This window comes from Pipistrellus hanaki (genome assembly GCF_964339955.1).
Source record: "Pipistrellus hanaki genome assembly, chromosome: 4".
NCBI lineage: Eukaryota > Metazoa > Chordata > Mammalia > Chiroptera > Vespertilionidae > Pipistrellus > Pipistrellus hanaki.
In genome coordinates, this window is record NC_140506.1 from 70,523,752 (window position 1) to 70,548,835 (window position 25,084).

Below are 25,084 nucleotides of genomic sequence, written 5' to 3' on the forward strand. Positions count from 1 at the left end.
CACATAAGTCACCATTATCATTGGAAAACATCTCCCAGTACCTGCTAGTTCTGGGCACTAGCGTAGGCTCTGCAGGGTTAAGGAACAGGTCTCTAACTGCTTTACAGAGCTTACACTTTGGGTGAGGTACAGACACATTAAAAGAGCCAATCAGATGGATGTGCTGGGGTAGCAAGAGCAGAGATAAAGGCAGTGTACACAACGTGATTGCATGTAGAAGTAGGGAGAGGGTCGGAGTAGTCTCTTTGCCAGAGGTGAAACTCATAGAATGGAGAGTGCAGGGAGGGTGGGAAGGGTTAAACATGCTGAGGATGTTCCGTACTGTAGGTAATACCAGTGTTTGGAAGAAGGAATGATAGGATATGCAGATGGAGCCACTCAAAGACTACGCTCCATCCAAAACTCTTCATCCATTTATTCAAAAATTATTTAGGGCTGAAACCGGTTTGGCTCAGTGGATAGAGCCTCAGCTTGCAGACTGAAGGGTCCTGGGTTCGATTCCGGTCAAGGGCATGTACCTTGGTTTCGGGCACATCCCCAGTGGGGGTGTGCAGGAGGCAGCTGATCAATGTTTCACTCTTACCGATGTTTTTAGCTCTCTATCCCTATCCCTTCCTGTCTGTAAAAAATCAATTAAAAAAATTATTTAGGTACCCAAGCTTAAGGTACTGAATTGGTTATAGGGTTTTACGATGGTTAACACAGCAGAAAGCCCTTAAGTGGGAGTGGGACGTGTGCAATGAACAGATGTGAGGGAGACTGTGACTGAAACATGGGGACTAGCGGGCAGAGAAGTAAAGGTCAGGGTCAGCCCTGACCGGTTTGACTCGTGGATAGAGCGTCGGCCTGCTGACTCAAAGGTCCCGGGGTTCGATTCCTGTCAAGGGCATGTACCTTGGTTGCGGGCACATCCCCGGTGGGGGGTGTGCAGGAGGCAGCTGATTGGTGTTTCTCTCTCATAGATGCGTCTAACTCTCTCTCCCTGTCCCTTCCTCTCTATAAAAATCAATAAAAAAAATATATATATATAAAAAAGTCAGGGTCGGCTGGTAGGCAGGGACCAGATCACATGGGGCTTGCAAGCCACCGCTAGCAGCTTGAATTTTATTCGGAGGGCAATACTATGACATTTCATTCATTCTGCAATAGACTTGAGAGCTAGGCTGTTTTTGTTACAATTTCACTAAGTAGGAAAGGTTGCAGTGGGGCCCAGAAATTCGTTCCCGGCCAGCCGCAGCCGAGAGGTGGTGTCAAAGTCAGCTCCCGGCGCCGCGGGCCTCGGGCTTTCCCCGCTGGGAGGGAGGCCGCCCTGACCCCCCGGGGAAGGGCCGCTGCAGCCCCGATCCGACGCGGCGCGCGCCCGGGGACACTGCGCATGCGCCGCGGCCCGACGGAAGCCGGGAGGGGGCGGGGCCGAGGCCGAGGCCGGCGGGCGCGGGGGAAAATGGCGGCGGCGGCGGCAGCAGCGGCGAACGGGACTGGCGGGAGCAGCGGGATGGAGGTGGATGCAGCAGGTAACGGGCCCCGCGGGATCGGTTCTGGAGGCGGGTCATGCTTATCTTCGGGGTCGTGAAGGCCGCCTTCCCGGATCCTGGAAGGTCAGGAGGGCGGACGGAACATCGACCCCTGGGATAACTGGCGGGAGGGATGTACGGCCCGGGCGGGCTCTGCCGTCTCCGGGGAAGGACACGGGGCCTGGATTCTCACCTTCTCTCCTCTTCCTCCTCCCTTAGTCGTCCCCAGCGTGATGGCCTCCGGAGTGACAGGGAGTGTTTCCGTCGCTCTTCATCCCCTGGTGATTCTCAACATCTCAGACCATTGGATTCGCATGCGCTCCCAGGAAGGGCGGCCTATGCAGGGTGTGTTAAGCCTAATTCTACAGCCTGCTCTGGTCATCTCCCTCTGTTTTCCTTCCTTTCCTGAAGCCAGTTACCCCTCGCCCAAATCACCGTTTCCCCGGTACTTGGTTCGCACTGACCTCAGACCCTCAGAATGTGATCAGGAAGCTTTAGGATTCCTTACCCTCTCCTGTGTGTCCTTCTCTCCCCCAGTGATTGGGGCTCTCATCGGGAAGCAGGAGGGCCGAAATATCGAGGTGATGAACTCCTTTGAACTGCTGTCACACACCGTGGAAGAGAAGATTATCATTGACAAGGAATATTATTACACCAAGGAGGAGCAGTGTGAGAGGGGAATAGGAGTGGGCAGAGGAGTGGGAGGAAAAAAAAAATGAAGTGGGGAAGATGGAGGAGGTTGGGAAGAAATACACAGGACATGGGATGAGTACTATGGAAAGTGAAGGCAGGGTAATTGGAGAGATCTTAGAAAAAGAACACATTCAGGTATTCTGTCCCCAAAAAGTAAAGGATGAATTATTCTAAACTGAGCCACGATTTGAGTGGGGTGGGAGAGAGGAGAAGCTCGTGAAAATACACCAAGAGTTTCAAAGTAAGGAAGGATGGTTTAAAGAAATACATTGTGCTCTGGCCCCTTCCTCCCCAGTTAAACAGGTATTCAAGGAGCTGGAGTTTCTGGGCTGGTATACCACAGGGGGACCACCTGACCCATCCGACATCCACGTCCATAAGCAGGTATGCATTGCTCACACATGTGCATGCCGGGTCAGAAAATGGAGGATGAGGGGAGGAGAGATGGGCATTACCACTCTTGTCTATCGTCTTCCTCTTCCAGGTGTGTGAGATAATCGAGAGCCCCCTCTTTCTTAAGTTGAACCCTATGACCAAGCACACAGATGTGAGTACACTGACTCCATGCTCACTTTGTCATGCTTGTCTATCCTCATGCTTATCTTTTATCCTCATCGACTTTTATTGTATGACATCTATTGAGTTGAACCTTCATTCTGCCACTTAAGAGCTATGTGACTTTAGGTTACCGGTAGTCATTTAGTCATTTAACCTCTAACCTGCATTTTCTCATGCATTTAACCTCTGACCTGCATTTTCACATTTAACAAGTGTGGGTGTGTAAATGGGAAGTTTGATGAAAAAAATCTAAAGTGAAAGGGCCAAGCCCAATTTTTGGCACATAGTATAGGTTCCGGTACATTTAACGTGAGAGCTGTTCTCCATCTCTTTACAGCTTCCTGTCAGTGTTTTTGAGTCGGTCATCGATATAATCAATGGAGAGGTAATGCCCTTTCAACCCTCAGATCCTGCCCCTGGTGTTTCCTGCTTTTGACTGTCCCTGTGTGCTCCACAGGCCACAATGCTGTTCGCCGAACTGACCTATACTCTGGCCACAGAGGAAGCTGAGCGCATTGGTGTAGACCATGTGGCCCGGATGACAGCAACAGGGAGTGGAGAGAACTCTACTGGTAACTGAGGCTGGAGGGGTGTCCTTGGACGTGGGGGGTGGAAGGTGTGTGGTCACAAGTCTTCTCAACCATGGCCTGTCCTCATCCTTCAGTAGCCGAACACCTGATAGCGCAGCACAGTGCTATCAAGATGTTGCACAGCCGCGTCAAGCTCATCTTGGAGTACGTCAAGGCCTCTGAAGCAGGTAGGAGAGGGGTCTCCCTGGCACTCTTCTTTCCTGGTGAAGCGACAGTGCCCATATTAATGCAGTCACTTTTTGTGCCCTCAGGAGAGGTCCCCTTTAACCATGAGATCCTTCGGGAGGCCTATGCTCTGTGTCACTGCCTCCCAGTACTCAGCACAGACAAGTTCAAGACAGACTTTTATGATGTGAGTGTGAAACCCAGGATGGGGAGGTGGGCATAATGCTGCCATTACCGCATGCAGGACATGGGACTCAACTGTCCCCTGGGCATACTGTGAGGAACTGGTTCTTTCTGTTCCCTCAGCAATGCAATGATGTGGGGCTGATGGCCTACCTCGGCACCATCACCAAAACGTGCAACACCATGAACCAGTTCGTGAACAAGTTCAACGTCCTCTATGATCGACAAGGCATCGGCAGGCGGATGCGGGGGCTCTTCTTCTGAGGGTACTTGGAGAGATGACGCTCAGGGGTCCCTCTGTGCTCCACGGGCCACGACTGTCGCAGCGGGGAGGGGTGCTACACTCCCTTTAGAGAAGCCTGTCATCAATAAAAGGGGAGCAGCTCCTCGGCACCCCTTTCAGTGGCTCTGTCCTCTTGTCAGGTACCCCAGATTCCTCAACCATCTTAAAGGAGACCCGTGGTTCCAGCCTTGTGCAGAGGCAGGAATCCCCTATCATCAGCTCTTCTCCATACTTTTCAGTGACTGGGGAGTTCATTGCCACTTGAGGTGACTGTCTAGTCAGGTGGACTATTGAGCAGAAAACTGCCTGCTTCCATCTACACAATCTGTTTAATGTCTTCCTGTAAGGACTACTTTCCCAAACTTAATCCTTTTCAGACTGGAAGAGGGATATTAAGCACATTTCTGAGACAACTGAAAGCTTTGATCCTTTGGGCAGTGAATATTACTGAGGTTTCCTATTTGTTGTTTGTTTATTGAATGCTTGTTACACTGGGTATATATTTGCCTGACCTACAGACATCTCAGCCTGATGAGGCAGAGGTGCTAGTGTTTATACTTTAGAGATGAAGCCAGGTGATAAAAACATGGGGATTGTCCTGTGTGATTACTTGTGCCAGGCATTACATTTCACATGCCTTCTTTCAGGTCCTTGGTTTCCATCACCCCCTGAATAAGACTTTCAAGTAGGAGTTGGGGACTAGGGAGGTGTAATGAAGTGCAGAGGCGTTTCCGAAGGAAACGGAGAGGCTGGTTCCTCAGAACCTGAGTGACACCTCGATGTACACTTGAGCTAAAGGGGATCCAGGGAACAGTTTCAGTACAGTGGGATTCTCATCTCACACCACATCCCATATCTATATGAATGGCAGGTACTTTACTCTGTATTTATGGAGTGGATGAAAGAAGACAAATATGAAGCAAACAGGTTATGCATATAGTACACACAGTACTTCATTTTGACAAAAGGCAGTAATCTATAAACACTTTATTAGCAAAAGGAATGAAGAAAAGTGCAGCTCAGGAAACAAGGGATCCTTTTCCCTCAAGGGCAATTCGGGCCTTTAAAGGGGGAGGGGAGTTTGCACACACTATGCGGAGTAGACTCCAGCGTCACAAGCAGGTTGGGATCAGACAAAAGTGATCCGAGTCCGGGCAGTATTGACCTGCCAGACATTTAGTTCCTCATACTCATCCAGAGCTGCCTGGAACTGGGCAGGTGTGAAACCACGAGATATGCAGCGCTGCTCGGCCTCGGAAAATCGGACACTTCGGCCTTCTGAGACCAACTCACGAACGGTGGCAAATATCACATCTGCTGGTCTTTGGGTCCTGAAGGCAACAAGTGTGAGTGTGTAAAGTCAGGGTACAAACAAGAGCATCCAACATGTCAGAGAACAGTGATATTGCAATTCTGAAGCCACCATCATACATGTGTCGTTGCAGAAGCCACAGGAAAAGTGGTCTGCTAAAGGAACTCCTCATTTCCGTTAAACCACTCACCTAGCCGTTTGTCCCTTGTCACTCAGCAGTGAGTCCTTTGACATCTCCATTAGCCTTATGGCTTCATTCACATCTTCCTTTTCTACTGTGTCCACCATTCGCAGACGTGCCTAAGGGGAAGGTAGGGACAGATGGGAACAGGAGGAGGGGAGTGGAACAGTCAGGGCACCCCCTTCTGTGTTGCCTACTCAGAAAACCAGTGGAGGCCCCCTTCCCTCCCCTCTAAACATCCGCAGTGTGGGGCCGGCACTGTCAGACCGAGACAAGTGCAATGCCCAGGGCAGCGTCCAGCAATTGCCCAAGTCTCCGCCTCTCAACACTGGCCAGTCCCGGTGTTCAGCTGTCTTGCGAGGGAGACTAGAGCCTTCTGAATTCCAATGGGCTCCCCCGCACCATGACAGATGGAGCTTGGGGAGCTCAGCCAAGAAAGCGATTGGCAGAGAGGTATCCCTGGGGCTCGGGAAGTGCTAGCTCAGCAGTAGGTCAGGTAATCACACTACCTGCACGAACAGCACTTTGGAGCCCCCAGGACTAAGGTCCAAGATGTGAGGGCAGAAATGAAGATTTCTAGCACAGGATCTAGGACATAATGAAATTCACCCCACCCACCCCCACAGTGAGGTTTGAGCAGAAAGGCCTTTCCCTCCGTGGACGCTGTGCGTGCCCTGCTGGAGCAGCAAGTACCCACAGTGCGGTAGCACGAGAGGACCACTATCTGCACTGTCAGCACTTTAGCCCCAGCAGGGCCTGAGTGGAAGGGAGGCGGCAATGAGAAAGGACAATGTTACTGCAGGCTGCCCAGTAATAGTCAAAACAGATAACCCTCAGCAGAATAGGAACCGGGCACTCACCAGAGCAGTGGACAGTCGCAGAATAGCCAGCAGAGTCCTGGCAGAAGTATAGGTGGCGTCCTTACTAGCCCAAGCCTCTCGCCTCATCTCCACATACGCTGCTGTGATATAGTCAGCCAGAGACTCTGGCACTGTGGGCTGCTTCTCCCGGCACATAGCTATGTATCGTCTATGAGTTTGTGAGAAAGCAGAAGAGAGATGGAGGATGCTTTTTCTGTATAAATTTCCCATTTAAAAAATCTCTTGCCCTAGCCGCTTTAGCTCAGTGGATACAGGGTGAGCCTGTGGTCTGAAAAGTCCTATAGTTAGATTCCAATCAAGGGCATATACCTGGGTTGTGGGCTGGGGAACCTGCCAGAGGCAGCCAATCAACAATTATCATTGATGTTTCTTTCCCTTCCTCTCTGAAATCAACAAAAACAAAAACACCCTCTTGGAATTAGGAAGGAATTTTTAAGTAAAAGAAAAAAAAAAAAATAGCTATCTTTGTGGCTTGAATATCACTGATGGATTTCTTGGTACATCTAAAATTATTTTGATTTTTGTCCTCTCCTTCTGAACAAGATATGGCTAAAGGGAACAAATATATTTTGTTTGCTTTAAGACAACTGTTCACTTGAAGAGAATAGGTGGCAGGGAAGAAAAACCTGGGGGGCCACTGGGAGCCCTATCACAGGCCCGTGGAGAACAGTGGCTTCAAGTATCCTTGGAGCAGGACCCAGCCTTGCCTAGAATCTGAACCTGCCTCACCCAAGACAGGCCAGTGATGTGCAAGATTAGTTCTAATGTGTGTTCTTCTGTGGCCAGCCTGGGGGGGACTGGACTCTGTTCTCAGACCAGAACATAGAAAGGGATGCACAGGGTGGTAGTAAGACTGAAAGCTTTCAAGAGACACACAAGGCCCAAGATACTGCCACACAAGGTGAAGCAGAACTGTCCTTCCTTACTCAGCTCTCCTACCTCATAAGCTTCATGTCCAATGGTTCAAACTGGGCGGGAGGCTGCCGGCTGTGCTGGTGTACATAGGTGATATGCTGGGCCAACCTGGGAATAGTGGAGATAAGGAGGAATACTCTTTTTGGTGCTATGCACCCTGTGCCCCAACTCTTATCTCCCTCTTCCCTGGGCTCCATCTCCTCACAGTATGGCAGGGGAAACCATTACTAAGAAATCCTTACTAATGTTTCAGCCCAGACCCACCATTTCCCTAAGAATTGTGGAGCCATTTTCATGAGAATTTGAGGGCTTTCCAATTTCTCCTCCCTCCCAATCATCTCTAAGATATGTCTCTTTGAGTGTTGAGCTTAATTCACCGTAGGTCATTGTCTCGGTCAGGGCGATCCTGGATTAGCCAGAGAAGGTCAAATCGAGAGAGGAGTGCAGCAGGAAGCTGTATGTTCTGTTCCAGACTTCGGCGAGGGTTGTAGCGCCCATAGGCAGGGTTGGCAGCAGCCAGGATGGAACAACGGGCATTGAGGGTGGTTAGAATGCCTGCCTTGGCAATGGAGATGGTCTGTTGTTCCATGACCTCATGGATGGCTGTGCGGTCGGCCTCAGCCATCTTGTCAAACTCATCGATGCAGCACACACCCTGGTCAGCCAGTACGAGGGCCCCACCCTCTAAGGTTAGTTCTCCAGTTACAGAGTCTCTCAGCACAGCTGCTGTAAGCCCCACTCCAGAGGAGCCGCGACCTGTTGTGTACTGGCCTAAATGGCAGGGTCAGGAAGACAGGAAACAAGCAGACATGTTTAGAAGGGAAAGGAACAAGGAAAAGAGCAAGAATAGGGCAAGGACCCAAGTAATGGGGACAGTGAAATGAGGTCTGCACTGACCTAATTTACTTGCTCACCAGGCCTTCCTGGGTAAAGATCTATGGGGTGCTGGCACTATCTCCCTGCCCCAACCCTCTCCCACCTTTCAAACCCCAAAGAGAATAAATGTGGCGATCCTATTCTTGTCGTCTACATTTACTTCCTCCCCAAGTCCGGTTACTCACTGCGGGGGGCCAGGCGATCAATGTAGGACAGGAGCTGAGACTTGGCCACACCAGGATCCCCCATGAGGCAGATGTTGATGTTGCCTGGAAAAAGAAAGTCCCCACAACTATTCTTTTAATACAAGCTGTCCAGCAACAGAGAAAAGTATTTCTGAAGCCTCCCCCACCACCATACTCAGGATCGTTCCTTCTGATCCATTCTAGTGCCCATGAAGCCAAGATTCCAACTCTTGCCTTCCCTTGTCAGAGCCTCTTCCCCATTTCCTCTTACCCCTGATTTTCATGCCCCGAGGAGACTGGTCCACTCCTCCCACCAGAAGGAGCAGCAGCGCCTTCTTTACATCTTCATGCCCATATATTTCTGGAGCAATGGAGGCCGCCAGCTTTTCGTAGAAATCCTCCTCTGAGGGAAAGTGAAAATTAGGAAAAAGAAGTGCTAGGAAGAAACATTCCAATCTTTCCCCCAGGCCCTCACCTGCAATTTGCCTCAGCTCCTCCCTGCTCAGCTCTCCAGACCCACACTCATCATCCTCACTCTTACTCATCTTCACAATCCGATGGGCTTCCAGGTAAGTTTCTGAAAGTAAACCCTTGAACAGGAAAAGACCATGATATCAAGTCCACACGGTTCCTTCAGGAAGGAGTTCCGGACAAAACCCTTTGTTCTATTGTTTTATTGTCAATAGTTTTCTCTGTGGGTGGAGTGAGAGTGAGTGGGCAAGGGGAAAGAGGGAACATTTCCTCCCTCCAAACCCCCTTTCTTACCTGTACCACCTGTCGGAACCCAGAGCGCAAGATTGGCAAGAAGATACCAGTGACACTGATGTGGTCCCCAGGCTGGGCAATCCGTGTGTTCTCTCCTTCTACCAACACCGTAATGCTACGAGGGATATTTCCCACGGGCACTTGGTCACTCTGGGGGATAAGGGGCACAGACAAGGAAAAAGAAACATAAGGCCCTTTAGGATAAGGTGACCAGACGTCCCAATTTTTTACAATTTGTCCCGTGTCCCAAATTGTTAAAAAGCGGGACGTCTGGTCACCTTACATTAGGATCTAAGCTCCTGTTCAGGGATCCCACTCTTCTACTTCTTGACCCACTCTAGCCAACAGGAATACAAAAATACAAAAGCAGAGATCTCCTTTACCTCTCCCCAGCTCAATAAAAACATTTCAGTTAAATATGCCTCTTGCCCTAGATGACTTCTCTGCCTCACTTCCTCCTATTCTGTCTTCCACTTCGTGACTAGAGTATTCAAAATGACTCCCAAGCTCCACCTTCCCTGGGCAATACTCCCAAAGCTCACATGTTCTTGCATCTTCATCTCCTGGAATTTTATGAATTTGGAGCCTCGTGTCTGTAAATATAGTCGCCCTCCTGAACGGTTGGTCTGGCACTCTTGGCTCGGGCACATAATCAAAGGCATGAAAGTGGGAGACTGGATCTAAGATGTAAGAAAGCACCAAAGGAAGTCAGAAGAAAACGAGCCACTTAAGAGTCAGTCACTTGCATCATGTTTTCTCATCATGGAACTGTCAAGAACATCTTGAACTATTCTGGAATAACAGTTGACAGGGACAAAAAACACTAATGGGTGAAAAAACCTCTCTATACCAGAAAAACAATGATAGGTGAAAACACAGATGTATTTTACAACAGAGAAAAGGTTACCTCATAGACAGAAATTCTTAAAAAAGACACTAACAAGTGCATCCCTGTTCCCTATTTCATACATACCGGCTGGTAGGTCTCTGCCCCACACTGGTCACAAGTGTAAGTAGCCACCACCATTCTGGGTTTAACCTCAGAGACCCGAGTGACGATTCCACGCACAGTTACCAATTTCCCTACAGAGTCAGCCTTCACTTCCCGGATCACTCGAGGCTTATTACTACTTGGGCCTTGAAAGTACAGCTCACTGCGAGAGAAAACAGTCATTAGCAAGGTCCTGAAGAACCAATTCCCACACCTTTCCCCACTGAGATCACTCACAATCTACGCATGAGTTCAGGAGGGTACTGGTTCTGGGGGCTTCGGGCTGCCCCAGGGTCCCGGCTCCGCTGCTCCATCATCAGTCGGTGCTCAATGTAAACATCCAGGACATCTTTACTTACCACCTATAGCAGAGGAAGGAAGATGGGGAAATGAGGGGCAGGCCCTAGCCAGTTTGGCTCAGCAGATGGAGCATCGGCCTGTGGAATCAAGGGCCCCGGGTTCGATTCTGGTCAAGAGCATGTACCTTAGTTGCGGGCACATCCCCAGTAGGCAGATGAATAGATGTTTCTAAAATCAACTATATATATGAGGAGCAGGATGGAGTATAAAGGTCAGCAGGCAGAAATCAACGCCCTCCTTTCTGCTAGCTCAGAACACGTTAATATCTGAGAAGCTCCCTGACATAAAAGTTCCTTGACCTGAATTTCCTTGCAAACACTCACCTCTCTCTCCTTGTACTGAGGCAGCAGCTCCTGAACAGAATCAGCAAAGAGCTTTGCATAGCGCTTGGTGTTCTCACAAATTGAATCCACCAACTCGGGGTCCTCCTCGGCTACATCATCGAGGTCTATGTACATTGCCACTTGTTTCCGATGAGCCAGTTGAACCTGGGGCGGGGAAGACCTCAGAGTTAAGTTTACTGTGCAAGGAACCATCGCTGTGAGCTTAGGACAGATTCCAGGTCTCCACAGGGAAGAAATAGTGTGGGACAGCAGTACTCACTTCTTAACCCCCCAAAGACGGCTTCTCAACTCCTTAATTATCACCAAGTATGGGGCACTGAACTAAACATGTCATTTACAGACAAATGTACTTGTTGAAATAAGCCAGGCCACCTTACAGCTCTTTAAGGTGCCATTCCCTCCAATCTTAAGACTTACCAACTGGTTCCCATACTTGAACTGCTTTTTGCCAAACTCGTCATCCTGGTAAAACTCTTGTAGGAATTTCTTCACCTTTTCTATAATGTAAATGTAAAATCATGATGATCAACGTTCCTTTCTTTCAGATACCTTTTTTGCAAACCCAACAGAAATATAAGAAACCCACTCTTGTTTAAGTGACTAATTAGTTATGTGAACATTTAAATCACCCCACCCCAAATAATTCTCCCCAAACTGGGCAGAATTCCTTTTCACAAGTCTGATTCATCTAAAGAATAAGGGTCACTTGGCAGTTGAAAAATTACCCAACACCCTCCCCCTGGGGTAATTTCAGTGTCTGCCTTCGTTAGAAGTCTCAGTGCCTGTTCCCAAAGGCCTCCCAACTCCCAGCAGCAAACTCAAGTCTCAAGGTTCTTAGCTTTTCTTCCATAATTATCATCCCCCCGCTTTCTTTCGGTCCCCTAAACCTATGCCACTAGTCCCATCCTCCACCCCACCCCCTCTACCGCCACTGCTTCCGCTCTTAGTAAACAAAGAAGCACATGGGCCCAGATGCGGCCGCCTCACGGCGCGGGATTCCTCCGCCCGGGGGGAGCCGGTCTGGCCATTAGCCAGCCGGTCCAGGGCCACGCCGTCTTCCCCATCTTGGCTCCTTACTACCTCCTCTAAGACTCGCACTAAAACCCTTAATTCCAGGCACGCCCCTGCTCTAGGCGGCTCTCTCGGAGGCTACCGCGCGGAAGGACACTGTTTACACACGGGAGCTCCCTCCAGGGCGTCGCGCAACTTCCGCCCGCCTTCACTTCCGCTTGTAAGTTGGCTTAAAATGGCCAATCCCCGCGCGCAGCGGCCCAGGTCAGCCCGCCCCCGGGGCTTCGATGTCCCGGGAAGACGCGGCTACTCCAGAGTGCCGAAGCGCGCGGAAGGCAGCGGGGCCAGGAGTGCCCGACTCTACGCCCTAGATAAGACCTTCTGAGGCCCCGGCCTCTCCAGGCGCTACCGTCTCCACGCGAACCCCCAACGGGGCTATCCGCCGCCCCCACTCCTTTCCCGAACACCATCACTAGCTCTTCTCCGACCTCGGGTCTCCACGTGCCTCCAAGGCACCGTGTGCCTTAGCCACGCCGCCTCTGGACCCCGGCTCCGGCCTCGCGCGCCGAGCGGCGGCCCCCGGGACCCTAGCTCACATCAACAGGTGCTGGCCAGGAGCGTCCCCGCGCCGGACGCTCCTCCCAAGCTTGCGAACCCTCACCTTTCTCCAGCGCGTAGTCCTTATGTGCCATCGCTGCTGAGGACCGTGCAGCAGCAGCAGCTGGAGCGCTCAGAGCTCTCACTCTCCCGTAGCAGCGATCGCTCCCGCTGCAGACTGGGGCTGACCAACCGAAATTGGCGCGAAACGTCGCCCAACACGTGACCGGCGTAGCCGCGTATGGGCCAATCCCATAAGGGGATTTCTGTCCCGCCCTCCCGCCGCGGGCCCAGCCTCGACCAATCAGCAGGCGTACTTGGGCTGAGTGACGGGGAAGTGGCGTGAGTTAAGAAAGAGACAGGTTGGGAGGGGTGGGGCAGGCGCCGGATTTCCCGCGTCGGAGACTCGGTCTTAAAGCGCCAGCCTTACACGCGTCCCTTTGTTTCGGGGCTGCTGTCCCTTTCCTCTCCTAGTCCAATCTGCAGAACGGCCATGATTTCCCAGTTCTTCATTCTGTCCTCCAAGGGGGACCCACTCATCTACAAAGACTGTATCCTTGACCTACGAGTCCAGGGGGGGAAGCTGGGGTAAGGAGTAGTGTCCCAGAGCTGGCTTGTGTGCCTCCCGGTCCTTAGCTGCCCTTCAGTCCGTGGGGACAGTGGCGGCCGGGATGTGGCCGAGCTCTTCTACCGGAAGCTGATGGGACTGCCTGGAGAAGAGTCCCCGGTTGTCATGGTAACCAAAAGGGGGGTTTGGAGTGCTATTCTTGCAGGCTCGGGTGGAGGGGACGCTTCCTCCCATTCGGGCCTGTGTCCTTGAGAGCTTCCGGTTGGGGTGGAGGCCGTGCATTCCTCCAGATACTATTAAGGAAAGTTTATTGAGCGCTAACTATATGGCAGGCACAGCTCCTTACATGCCTCATTCCTCAGCACCTCTGAGGAACTCTCATTAACTCCACTTTACACTTGGGGAAACTGGGCCCTTGGGAGGTTTCTAGTTTGCCCGAGGTCGCACTGCTGGGTAGTTGGGGAATCAGGGTACCAGCTAATCAGAGTACTAGTTGGGACCCTTAAGCACAACTCTCTTCCTGACGTTCCCCTCCTCCCCCTTCTGCCTCAGCACCACGATGACCGTCATTTTATTCACATCAGACACAGTGGTCTCTATTTGGTGGCCACGACTTCAGAAAACATTTCTCCCTTCAGCCTCCTAGAGCTGCTCTCTCGGTGAGGAGGGCAGGGCTGGGCAGCTGGGGGTTGGGGTGTGACCGGAGGAAGAGATGCACACTCCGTTCTTTTTCCTCAGGTTAGCCACCCTCCTGGGCGATTACTGTGGCTCCCTGGGAGAGGGGACCATCTCCCGCAACGTGGCTCTTGTCTATGAACTCCTGGATGAAGTGTTGGTGAGGTTCAAAGACGTCCTGCGTTGTCCCCGTTCCCTAAAGATCTATTCCTTGATTGTGAGGCTAAGTCCACTGCATTTCACTTCTTTTCCCCCCACTGGCCACCCTGAAACTGTTCTTCCTCTGTCTGTAGGATTATGGCTATGTGCAGACCACATCCACAGAGATGCTGAGGAACTTCATCCAGACTGAGGCTGTGGTCAGCAAGCCCTTCAGCCTCTTTGATCTCAGCAGCGTTGGCTTGGTGGGTAGAGAGAAAGAGGACCAGGGGGGAGAAGGTTTGGCAGGGGTTGTCAGACCTTGAGGACTGATTGTTTGGGTGCTTTGCAGTTTGGGGCTGAGACACAACAGAGTAAAGTGGCGCCCAGCAGTGCAGCCAGCCGCCCAGTCCTGTCCAGCCGTTCTGACCAGGTGAGGGACTAAACAGGTTCAGACCCCCTGATTTTGTTTTAGGGGAATCCCAGAGTCCAAGATCCCTGCATATCTTCCCACCTCTTCTAGATTTGGATAATCCAGTCCCTTCCTATACCTCGTCCACTAGTCAGCCTCCAACTACCCAAATGCCCTCTCTTCCTCAGAGCCAAAAGAATGAAGTGTTTTTGGATGTGGTTGAGAGACTGTCCGTACTGATAGCATCCAATGTAAGTTTGGGCCCCCAGATGGTATCTGGCAAACACATTTGGGGAGGTCATCTCTGGGCATTAACCCCTCTGCCACTCTCAGGGCTCACTGCTGAAGGTGGATGTGCAGGGAGAGATCCGACTCAAGAGCTTTCTTCCCAGTGGCTCTGGTGAGAAGTCTGCAGGCTGGGCCTAGGGTTGGGGTTGGGACAGACTTCTTGGTGGGGTTTGTGGTGCTATTTGGTGGCCTTTTCTGATGTCCTTTTTTTTTTTTTCTGACAGAGATGCGCATTGGCTTGACAGAAGAATTTTGTGTGGGGAAGTCAGAACTGAGAGGTGAGAAAAAAGTAGGTCTTTCTCTCCTACCAGAAGTTTCATGGAGAGAAGTTAGAGACAGATCCCTACCCCATCCCTGCTCTTCTCTCCCAACATGTGGGTTAGCAGAGGAGTCTTTCTTTCTAGGTTATGGGCCAGGAATTCGGGTGGATGAAGTCTCATTTCACAGCTCGGTGCAACTGGATGAATTTGAGTCTCATCGAATACTCCGCTTACAGCCACCTCAGGGCGAGGTCAGGATGGGCTGGCCTAGCCCAAGGGAAGGGAGGCAGTTCAGGTGTGAGGGCACCAGACTGATCTCTTGTTTCTCCCTCACCGTAGCTGACTGTGATGCGGTACCAACTCTCAGATGACCTCCACTCCCCACTTCCCTTTCGGCTCTTTCCCTCTGTGCAGTGGGACCGAGGCTCAGGCAGGTGAGACCATTTCCAGTTCTAGAATTTCTCTGGAACCCAAGTCCATAGGTAGATTTATTGGGGAGGGATGGTGGTTAGTGGTATAGGTTACAAATTAGAAAAAGGCACCGGACCCCCAAGTGGACTCAGTCCCATGAACGCTAGTGACTAATAAAGTTGAGTAGATTTCAACCCTTCTCTCTCCTTCCTTCAGTACATGTCTGGGGGCTGGTGAGATGCCAGCAGGTTATGGCTAGAGCAAGCATGTCAAACTCTCGGCCAGTGGGCTGCATGCCTTGTTTGCGTGCCAGCCACGAGTTTGACGTGCTTGGGCTAGTGTAATGGTATTGTATTCTCTCATCCAGGCTCCAGGTTTATCTGAAGTTACGATGTGACTTGCCCCCAAAGAGGTATGAGTGGGGTAGCCAAGACTAGTTCAGCTATGAGGAGTAGGAGAAAGGGCCCAGATAGATACCTGTCGCTATGGCTTTCAGTTGCCGCCACCAGCCTAGGAATCAGTTTAGTTAGAGGCTTGAGAGTTTGGGGAGGGTGGGGTGGCACTTGTGCTGAATTCCAGCTGTGACATTAATGAAGCATGGAGACAAGCCGTCACCTTTCTGGGGCTGACTGTTCCTTTCACGTTTGCAGCCAGGCTCTCAATATCAGGCTTCACCTTCCCCTGCCTCGAGGGGTGGTCAGGTGAGTGTGTGTATGCAGTGGTTTTACCAGCTTCCCTGGACGACAGGATGGCACTGGGGAGGAGAGTGTACATAGACTGTGGGGGTGACCTGGCCTGCCCCTGAGGCAGTCAGGGGCTGAGCCCAGCACCTTCCCAATCTCCAGCCTGTCTCAGGAGCTGAGTAGCCCAGAGCAGAAGGCAGAGCTGTGTGACGGAGCCCTTCGCTGGGACCTGCCTCGTGTGCAAGGCGGCTCTCAGCTCTCAGGCCTTTTCCAGGTATCGGCTGCTGGTTCTCTAAGGCCCTCCTCCACTTTCAGTCCCAACTCCTCTCACTATAGTTGCTGCATTGTTCCTAATGTAGTCACCTTCCTGGCCCTGGGGCTCCCCTGCCCACCTTCTTGTCTTCAGCACTCACCCCTCTGCCTCTGTCCCTCACAGATGGAAGTCCCAGGTCTGCCTGGGCCTCCTGGGCAAGGACAGTCCACCTCAGCGCCTCCTCTGGGGCTGGGCCCCGCGAGCCTCTCCTTTGAACTTCCCCGGCACACGTGCTCCGGCCTCCAGGTTCGCTTCCTCAGGCTGGCATTCAGACACTGCAGCAATGCCAACCCCCACAAGTGGGTGCGGCACCTAAGCCACAGCGATGCTTATGTCATTCGGATCTGAGGCTCCCCAAACAAGGACATGGGCAGGAAAGATGGCGGCCTGTGGTTCAGGAGGACGATACTGTCTTCTCCATCCTCTGGCCTGTGGTAATGGATCTGCTGGAAGAGACCTGAGTCCTAGAGACCACGAGGGCTCCACAGGTTAGATCCTGCCATTGTATCGGACACAGGAAGGACTGAGGTGAATCACAGCTTACAAATCCAACTTTTATTATGAGCTGGCTGTACAATATCTAAAAAGAAAGTTAAGGTGAGGGAAGCAAATGACTTACTTCCTTCCACCGTGTGTGTGTGTGTGTGTGTGTGTGTGTGTGTGTGTGTGTGTGTGTGTAGAGAGAGAGAGAGAGAGAATCTTGGGAAGAGAGATTGGCAGTTGTGTGACAGCATCAAGGGGCAGGCTGAGGCGAGCCAGATCCAGGGGGTTGGGAGCCATTAGCCTTTGGAGTCCCTGGAGCTGGAGGAGGGCTATCTCCAGCTTCCTGTTTTCCCCCACAGAGGGCACTGCCCCCAAGTGGGGAAGGGGCTGAGGATTGGGGAGGGACCGGGGAAGGGTGGGAGGTGGGGCCTCCTTTGCCATCCCCTGTTGGGGGAAGAGAGACCACTATGTACTTCTGGACACTGCCGGGGCCGGAGGGGGCAGTGCTGGGGGGTGCAGCTGTGGCAGTGGAGACCAGCTTGACAATGGGCTGCACACTGGGGACCGTGGTAGTGACAGGAGACGTGGTGGTGGAGCCTGAGCCAGGGGCTGAGGTGCTGAGGGACAGGACCTGGGGGAAGAACGGAAAGTCAGTGTCTGTTATCTTGCATCCTCACTACTCCCCAGACCTGGGGGAATACCTCACTTGCTCCAACCAAATAATTCGTCCTCTGATTCATCCTCAGGGGGAGAAGCTGTGGCCTTTGGGCCCCTGGGAAGTGCTCCTTCTAGCTGCTGTTTTGGGCCCAGAGGTGCTCCTTCTAGCTGCTGTTTTGGGCCTAATCTGGGGCCTCAGGACAGCATGTGACATGCTTCCCATCATCCCTGGTCCCGTGGGGCCGTACATACCTGTTGGGTGGATGAGGCACTAGAGGACGATGACATTACAATAAACTTGGTTGGAGGAGGGGAAGGCTGAGGTGGAGCAGCAGCTCGTGCAGACACCAGTGTCTGGACGGGCAGTGCGATGGAGCCAGGGACCTTCAGCAGGCCAGGGGTCCGAGGGCCCGGCTGAGGGGCCTGAGAAAGGGTCAGCGTGGGCCGGGGCTGCAGGAGGAAGAGGCAAGAAGAAAATGTCAACATCTGAGAAAAAGGGCTCGTCTTGCTCCTGAGCTGGTCTCACTGGGGTGGGGGTCCAGCTGCCTCCAAAACTTCTGACTCAGAGGGCCCTGGGCTTTCAAAAAATTAGTGCTCAGCATGGGCATGCCTGTAATCCCACATCCCAATGCAAACCAGGTCTCTGTCTCCCCTCGTTATTCTTCAATCCTCCTCTCCATTTGGTCACCCCTCCTCCCTGGACTGTCACAGACCTGAGTGATGGTCAGGGTGGTCCTGTTGACCTGTTGAGCCTGCAGAGCAGCTTGAGCCCGGGCCTTGACCACATGGGAGCAGAGGAGGGGTCCAAGGGACCCAAATTCTGCCCGATAGGCATCCTGATTGTCAGGTGGTGGGCGCAGCTTTGCCAGAACAGGGGCACAGTGCTTCTGTAGAGATAAAGCAAAAAAAAAAAAAAAAAGAAGAAAGTTGAAAGAGGGCTGGGATTCCCGGAAGCATGGTGAAGGCGTGAAAAAGGATATTACCATTTCAGTATGTTCTTGCTGGCATAGCAGTGTGTATAAGGAATGCTATGGTTTTTCTTCATAAGAAAACATAGGCACCAATTGTTGTGAACAGAGAACATGCTAAATACCCTGGTGCCATCTGAGGTAGTTTTGGTCCATAGGGCATTTGCCTTACACAGAATGGGCCACAGTGATGCAGTAGCATGAGGGGTAGTGCAGCCTGGAAGCCTTGAGAGTTAAGGCTTATTTCTTATCTCTTTCTTTTTTTTTTTTTTTTAATATATTTTATTGATTTTATACAGAGAGGAAGGGAGAGAGATAGAGAGTTAGAAACATCGATGAGAGAGCCATTGATCAGCTGCCTCTTGCACACCCCCTACTGGGGATATGCCCACAACCAAGGTACATGCCCTTGACCGGAATCGAACCTGGGACACTTCAGTCCCCAAGCCAACGCTCTATCCATTGAGCCAAACCAGTCCCTGCAAGACCTCTTATTTCTTATTTAACTCCTTTGTGCCTCAGTCTTTTCCATCTGCTAAATAGTATTGGACTCTGAGGTTTCTCTGAATATGAGGCAAAGATGGGATAAATGAATAAAAGACCACATTCTTGCTAAACATTGTATGTGTATATGTGTGTGGGGGGGGCGGGGGGGGAGAGGATGAGTGGGAAGAAGCTGGGGGAGGGCATGGGGGATCTGGTCACCAGGAGGAGGCTCTGCACGTGGTCAGCTCCAATTCGGTCAATGTTGCTCAGCACAGGGCCATCCAGGACACTTCGGATCCGCTCCCCCTCCTGCTGCAGCCGCGGCAGAATCAGAGTTTTAATCACCTGTTGGGAAGGAAGGGGTCACCACAGAGGCTCCCAGGTGGTAGGTATTGCCCACTATGATGTGATGCCTCCCTCCCCCAGTGCTTCCCCATGGGGGCCTGACATCGTGTCCCAGCTCGGCCAGGCCTGCGATGGAGCCATAACGTGTAGTCCATGGAGTCTTCTCGTCCACCCAGCTCTGTAAGGGGATGGAAAATAAATCCAGGTAAATGGGCCTGAAAGCCTAATTGGTAAGGACCCAAGTCTCAAACACACTTTTCCTTATAGATCATTAAGACATTACAGATATACATGCATACGACTCCAGTCCCATTCCCAATCCCTCTGCCGTTGTTTTCAATTCCTCCCCACAACTGACCCACCACTGCTCTCACTGTCCTGGCGACAACCCTGAGGTAGAGATGTGAAAGGGCTACATTCCTTGTTCTGGCTCACCTTGGTGAAGGTCTTGGTGATCCGGGACTGGATGTTATTAGTGGTTGTGCTGAAATGCTTGCAGATCTGGGCCACCAGGCGGGCAGCAAAGTCCCGGAGTGCCCAGTGATTGTCCACATCTGGCCTCAGACACAACTGTCTGCTCACGATGCAGGTCATCACAGCTGGAATCAATTCATGCACCTAAGAGAGAAGTGATAAGGCAGCTAATTATGATAACTGGCTTCCTGTTGGTGGCAGTGAGGTCTCCAAAGCCTGGGATGAGAGGTGGGTAGGCAGGACCACTCACGTATTTTTCTAGATACAGGGTAGGGTTGTCCATCAGTGCCTTCACCATGCGCATCAGATAGATGAGCAGGGCCAGGTTGTTCTGCACCACGTTCACACGGACCTGGAGGAGGGAGAAGTGACAGGGCAGGGAACACTAGATTAGTTTTCCCTGCCAACTCCTCACCCCCTGGAACCTCATGCCAGGGCTTTGACCCCATGGGAGCAGAGGAGGGGTCTGAATCCTCTCACCCCCTCTGAGATGAAGGTGCTGAATCGCGGCAGCATCTGGTAGAGCCCTGGGTCTGTGGCGATGCTCTGAAGGGCTTCCTGCGGGAGGAGGGAATGAGTGAGGCGGGGCAGATACCATGGGGAGAATCTGAGGCCTCCGAGAAGGGGACTTGCGGTAAAGGCAGGGTTGGGGGGGGCCTCACCGCTCTCTTGGCTTCACAGGACCCCACGCAGGCTTCAGTGATCTCCTTATAGTACAGTTGCTGCTCCACAGACAACTCGTGTATACTTCGGGACTTTAATCGAAAAGGGCCCCCCTCCAGGAGGGGAGGTGCCTTCTTCTCTTTCCCTGTGTAAATTGGGAAGATGGGCTTGGAAAAGAAAGCTCCAAAAGAGGCCTTCGTATCAGAGAAACCTTGACCCTCTGTGCTGGGTGATCCCTTTTGGGGCTTTCTGACTGACCTCACCAATTCACCAGTGACTATCTGGCTTTGGGGAAAGAGCCCGGAGAGGCCTGGCCTAGCAGGACTGACCTTTGCCATCAGCTGGAGCAGCCCCTTGACCTTTGCTTTTTAAGGGTCCATCTTCCTCCTGGCCGGGCTTTGCTGACTTCAGGGGTTCTGTAGCCTCAGCCTTCTGCTGCTCTTTGGGAGCTGGTGGGAAAGCAGTCAGTTGCAAGAGTGTTGAGAGAGGTAGAAGGTGTGTGTGTGTGTGTGTGTGTGTGTGGTGGTGGGGGGGAGAGGGAGAAAGGCAGAGGGGTGGGCTCTGGGCAGGGAGGTTACCTGGAGGTGGATTCTCTGGGATAGCTGGCTGGCAGCCTTCAATGCTCAACCAATGAGCTGTGAGGAAGGAAGGTATCAAGCTGAACTGCTGCACATGAATACTAGGAAGTCACTCCACACAAAGGAATGTGTGTTTTCATTCCTGTTCCCACTTCCTGCCACTCACCAGGGATCCCACACTGAGGGCTTCATCCCTGTGAGTCTCCTTAAACCCGTAAGCATTGCCCCTCCTTTCCTTGCCCTGCCACCCCGCTCTCCTCTCCCCCAACCTTTGAGGCAGACGTCCAGGGGCACCCGGGGCAGAGGGGTATTGATGATGTCACTCAGGTCAACCTCCTTCTCCTCATAGAAGTAGAGTTCCCGGCCCCCACCGGAGGCGAACCGGAAAGGAATGAACTCTTGAGCATGGAAGCCATACAGTGGCTATCTCAGGAGAGAGAGAAAGGCAGCAGGATGAGAAGGGGGGCCAGGGAAGGACTGTTCTCACCCCCATCCCCATCTCAGTCCTGTGTGTCCCAATCACCTCCACATTCTTTAGCTTCAGTGCATAGTCAATGTCACTGGTGGTGAGCTTCTGCCGCTTCCCCATGTGCATGAACTTTAAGGCATCCTGGGGTGGGAGAACAAATGTCAGCCTCAGACCCCGAGGAAGAAGAGGGCCTGGGCATCCTCCTTCATACAATGCAGGACGGGGTAGAGGGGCCAGGTGACCTGTGCGATCTCCTTGATGCGGTAACTGACTTCGTCTGTCAGCAGCTGACAGGTTTCTTCCTGAATCTGGGCGATGCCCATCGACTCGGCCACCACCTTCATTGACTCCGAAGGCAGCACCGTGTTGCTGAGCTTCAGCTTCTTCTCCTCAGCCATGCTGGAGCTCTTCCGCCCTCCTCTGAAGGATGGTGCCCCAGGGTGGAGAGGTGGAGACCCTGGCAGGGGGATGGGGTGGGCAGAAGAGATAAAAAGAAATGTGAGACCCAAAGTAGAGGGGTTGTCTGCTCAGGAGAGGCCACAACAAATGGAGGAGAATAAGGATGGCAAGAATTCGTGGGACCTTCTGTCCATCCCCACATGAGTCAGCATTGGGCGTAACAGAAGGAGGTAGCAATTCGATCCAGTTAAACGTAATTTATTGAGTTCTGATTCTATGCCAGGCACTATACAAGTGAGGTATAATAGGGATGATCTTTTTATTTTATTTTATTGATTTTTTACAGAGAGGAAGAGAGGGGGTTAGAGAGTTAGAAACATCAATAAGAGAGAATCATCGATCAGCTGCCTCCTGCACCACCCCTACTGGGAATGTGCCTGCAACCAAAGTACATGCTCTTGACCAGAATCGAACCTGGGACCTTTCAGTCCGCAGGCCGACGCTCTATCCACTGAGCCAAACCGGTCTCGGCAATAGGGATGATCTTCACTCTCAATTTAAATACTACAAGCCCTAGCATTACTGTGCTGTGTTACTAGGGCAGGTTACTTAAATTGTCCCTGGTTTGGGTTTCCATATTTCCATAAAACACTTTTTTCCTAAGGTTGTTTTACGCATGCTTCCATCTCTCTTGTCCCTTCTTGCATTATTACTTGACACAAATACAATCCTGGTTAAAAGCACTCTCCCACCTTGAGCCTATATTCTTGTACAATTCAATATGAGAAAAACACACAACCATCATGGCTAATTACCACTTTAAATTCATGGCCATAAACTTCAAATGGGCCCTTATCCTGCCAGACAAGCATACTATAACTCTGTGCACTCAGTCTCCCTCTGTCCTGTGTGACCACCTTTCTCCTTCCTCACCTTTGGCCATCAGAAGGGACCTCCAGACTTTCCCCATGTCTACCCACCAAGTAGCACTGGTATCCACATACCCTGTCTTCCCACCTGTTGCTATAAATTGTTCATGCCTGTCACCACCTCCAACACCATTCCAGTGTTTCTCCCATCTCTCTCTATCATCAATTGTGCAACCTACCAGGTCATTTCCATCAGCCTACAAAATGCAGTTCTTTTTCCTGGCTTAAAAACAGCCTTAAAAAGGAAGGACATTCTGACACATGCTACAACATGAATGAATCCTGAGGACGTTATGCTGATTGAAACAAGCCAGTCACAAAAAGACAAGTATGGTATGATTCCACTTGTGTGAGGGTCTTAAAGTAGGCAAACGCAGAGTCAGAAAGTGTGAATGGTGGTCGCTAGGGGCTGAAGGAGGAAGTTATTGTTTAATAGGGACAGAATTTCAGCTTTACAATGGGAAGACTTCTGGAGATGGATGATGGTGATGGTTATACAACAATGTGAATGTATTTACCGGTAATGCCACTCAACTACACTTAAAAATGGTTAGGATGGTGAGCTTTATGTGTATTTTACCAAATTATACATTAAAACACACCTTTTACCTTACTTTATATGTTATACCCAATTTTTTCTCATTCTTGCAATAAAACTCCCTCAAAAAGTTGTCATAACTTTGTTTCTAATTCTCCTCTCCTCTCTTGAACCTACTCCAATGGGGCTCTTGCTTCTCTAGATCCCTGACACTCTCAAGGTCACAGGTGACTTCACATTGCCAAATCCAAGGCCCACTCTGTCATCCTCTTTCACCTCAAAGCAGTACATAGCATAGCTGATTACTACCTTCTGAAAACTCTTTTTTTTTTTTTACTCCACTGTGGCACCAACCGCTGGTTTTCCTCCTACCTCACTGGCCATTACCCCTCAGTTTCCCCTTCCGGTTCTTCCTCCTCACCTGCTTAATGTTAGAATGTCCTAGTCTCAGACCTTATTCTTCTCTGGCTACACTTACTTACTTGGTGACCACAACCTCTCTGTTTTCAGTATCACTAATAGGGTGACGATGGCCAACTTTATATCCCAGGCCCAGAGCCCGCATCATCTACAACCCGGATAACTTCGATAGCCTCCTGAGAAGCTCTCCCGGCTCCACCTTGCTCTTTACTTCTACTCCCAACACAGCAGCCAGAGTGATTCTGTCAAATTAGACATCAGATTGGGTCATTGTTCAAACTCTGTAATGGCTCCCCGTTTACCATCCAGAAAAATCCAAAATTCCTATTATGGTCTACAAGGCCCTCTCTGCATGACATCTCTGACCTCCTTTCCTTCCTCTTCCAGCTTTTTCCAGCGCCACTGTCCGCCTTGCTGTTCAAACCTGACAGACCTGCTCTTGCTTTATGGCCTTTGCTATTTCTTCTGCCTGGAATGCTCTTTCCCAGATGACAGTTTGACTGCCTATTTCCACCACCCTGTTTAATACCACATACTCCACCCCATCCTTTCCCTCCCCTTGGCATTTAACATCTACTATATATTGTATCATCTCCTCCTCCTGCACCGTATGGACAGAGATCTTTGTCTACTATGTTCACTCATGTGTTCCAAGTCAGCAGACTATTGCCTGAGACACTGTAAATATTCAATATATATTGATATTTGAATAAATGAACCAACTGTGAGGATCATTAGAGATCTAAGTGCTCCACACCCACTCGGTACCAGTATTATCAAGACGAACAAGTACAGACCCAACCTTGGAACCTACTGCTTGGCCACCAGGAAAGGGGCTCGCTTACAGCTGGTGTGAGGACCACTGATGCCGGAAGCGTTTAGGACTGACGGCGGGATGTAGGTGGGTGGGGGCTGGTGAGGACGTGCTGGAGGCGTGAGAAGATGGGAGACCAAAGAGAAGTTGGTTCTTCTCAAAACACCCCAGCTTTCCTCCACTTTGGCAAGTCTTATTCATTCCACACAAATTCGCACTGTGCCTGGAGCAGGGCGTGCAAGCAGCGGTCGAGTCGCCGCGTCCTGGAGATTTACTAACCCACCAACACCCTGCCAGAAAAAGCTCACAACGCTCGACAGCCCCTCCTGTCAGTGCAGTCGGCAGAAAGGCTTAACTGCAGCTAGAGCCAACAGGAAAACGAAGGTCCCCCAGGCCATGGGTCCAGCTCGAAAGGAGCAGAGCGCCCACCTCATCCCCATCATCCCTCCCATGCAAACACACAAGAGTCCCCACGCATACGGACACACAACCAACAGTCCTCTTCCTGATCCCCACACAGGCCCGCCAAGGGGTCTAGGCCATGGTACCACCCGACCCGACCTCCTCCCGCCAGCCGAGCGCGCCAGGCACGAAAAACTCTCACCGCCGCCGAAGCGCCGCTCAGCCGGCGCTCGGCGCCATGTTGGCCCCGCCCCCTCCCGGGAGCCGGTCCTGGCAGAGAAAAGGAGCAAGTCCCTGCCCTTTCTCT

At 51.5% G+C, this 25,084-nt stretch overlaps 4 protein-coding genes and 1 long non-coding RNA gene across 10 annotated transcripts; 3 read left to right on the plus strand and 2 right to left on the minus strand.

Moving 5' to 3' along the window:
- The first annotated feature begins 1,395 nt into the window (after nt 1–1,395).
- Nucleotides 1,396–4,446, plus strand: COPS6 (COP9 signalosome subunit 6). Of its 2 annotated transcripts, none has more exons than XM_084881438.1 (10): nt 1,396–1,514; nt 1,734–1,859; nt 2,052–2,183; nt 2,503–2,591; nt 2,692–2,754; nt 3,103–3,150; nt 3,223–3,337; nt 3,433–3,522; nt 3,607–3,707; nt 3,827–4,446. In XM_084881438.1, exons 1-10 carry the CDS (start codon nt 1,445–1,447, stop codon nt 3,965–3,967), a joined length of 975 nt encoding a protein of 324 aa, XP_084737564.1. In that variant the 5' UTR covers nt 1,396–1,444; the 3' UTR covers nt 3,968–4,446. The 2 variants fall into 2 exon arrangements, with proteins under 2 accessions (XP_084737564.1, XP_084737565.1); XM_084881439.1 differs by having other exon boundaries at nt 1,408–1,514; nt 3,430–3,522.
- A 512-nt stretch (nt 4,447–4,958) lies between these two features.
- MCM7 (minichromosome maintenance complex component 7) lies at nt 4,959–12,612 on the minus strand. 4 transcript variants are annotated; one of them, XM_084881408.1, is made up of 15 exons: nt 12,469–12,612; nt 11,214–11,293; nt 10,776–10,940; nt 10,330–10,454; nt 10,075–10,255; nt 9,644–9,781; nt 9,102–9,251; nt 8,812–8,926; nt 8,608–8,739; nt 8,337–8,420; nt 7,653–8,046; nt 7,300–7,383; nt 6,340–6,508; nt 5,489–5,598; nt 4,959–5,317 (listed from the first exon to the last, which is right to left on the minus strand). In XM_084881408.1, exons 1-15 carry the CDS (start codon nt 12,497–12,499, stop codon nt 5,116–5,118), a joined length of 2,160 nt encoding a protein of 719 aa, XP_084737534.1. In that variant the 5' UTR covers nt 12,500–12,612; the 3' UTR covers nt 4,959–5,115. The 4 variants fall into 4 exon arrangements, with proteins under 4 accessions (XP_084737534.1, XP_084737537.1, XP_084737536.1 ...); XM_084881411.1 differs by lacking the exon at nt 12,469–12,612 and adding an exon at nt 11,877–11,968; XM_084881410.1 differs by lacking the exon at nt 12,469–12,612 and adding an exon at nt 11,558–11,870.
- A 141-nt stretch (nt 12,613–12,753) lies between these two features.
- Nucleotides 12,754–16,763, plus strand: AP4M1 (adaptor related protein complex 4 subunit mu 1). The gene is made up of 15 exons (XM_084881434.1): nt 12,754–12,955; nt 13,052–13,140; nt 13,525–13,631; nt 13,711–13,807; nt 13,941–14,051; nt 14,138–14,218; nt 14,386–14,448; nt 14,531–14,597; nt 14,710–14,763; nt 14,890–14,996; nt 15,085–15,179; nt 15,524–15,568; nt 15,807–15,857; nt 16,002–16,113; nt 16,276–16,763. Exons 1-15 carry the CDS (start codon nt 12,898–12,900, stop codon nt 16,498–16,500), a joined length of 1,362 nt encoding a protein of 453 aa, XP_084737560.1. The 5' UTR covers nt 12,754–12,897; the 3' UTR covers nt 16,501–16,763.
- On the minus strand, nt 16,686–25,048 carry TAF6 (TATA-box binding protein associated factor 6). Of its 2 annotated transcripts, none has more exons than XM_084881416.1 (15): nt 24,980–25,048; nt 21,518–21,732; nt 21,330–21,416; nt 21,076–21,229; nt 20,807–20,863; nt 20,558–20,677; nt 20,228–20,373; nt 20,046–20,123; nt 19,816–19,917; nt 19,527–19,709; nt 19,195–19,269; nt 18,966–19,091; nt 18,006–18,179; nt 17,545–17,742; nt 16,686–17,266 (listed from the first exon to the last, which is right to left on the minus strand). In XM_084881416.1, the coding sequence occupies exons 2-15, from the start codon at nt 21,671–21,673 to the stop codon at nt 16,886–16,888; spliced, it is 2,037 nt and encodes a 678-aa protein (XP_084737542.1). In that variant the 5' UTR covers nt 21,674–21,732; nt 24,980–25,048; the 3' UTR covers nt 16,686–16,885. The 2 variants fall into 2 exon arrangements, with proteins under 2 accessions (XP_084737542.1, XP_084737543.1); XM_084881417.1 differs by having other exon boundaries at nt 24,871–25,026.
- On the plus strand, nt 18,280–18,877 carry LOC311621430. Its single transcript, XR_014794831.1, has 2 exons — nt 18,280–18,498; nt 18,747–18,877. It is a non-coding gene; the product is annotated as an uncharacterized lncRNA (long non-coding RNA).
- Nucleotides 25,049–25,084: the final 36 nt, after the last annotated feature.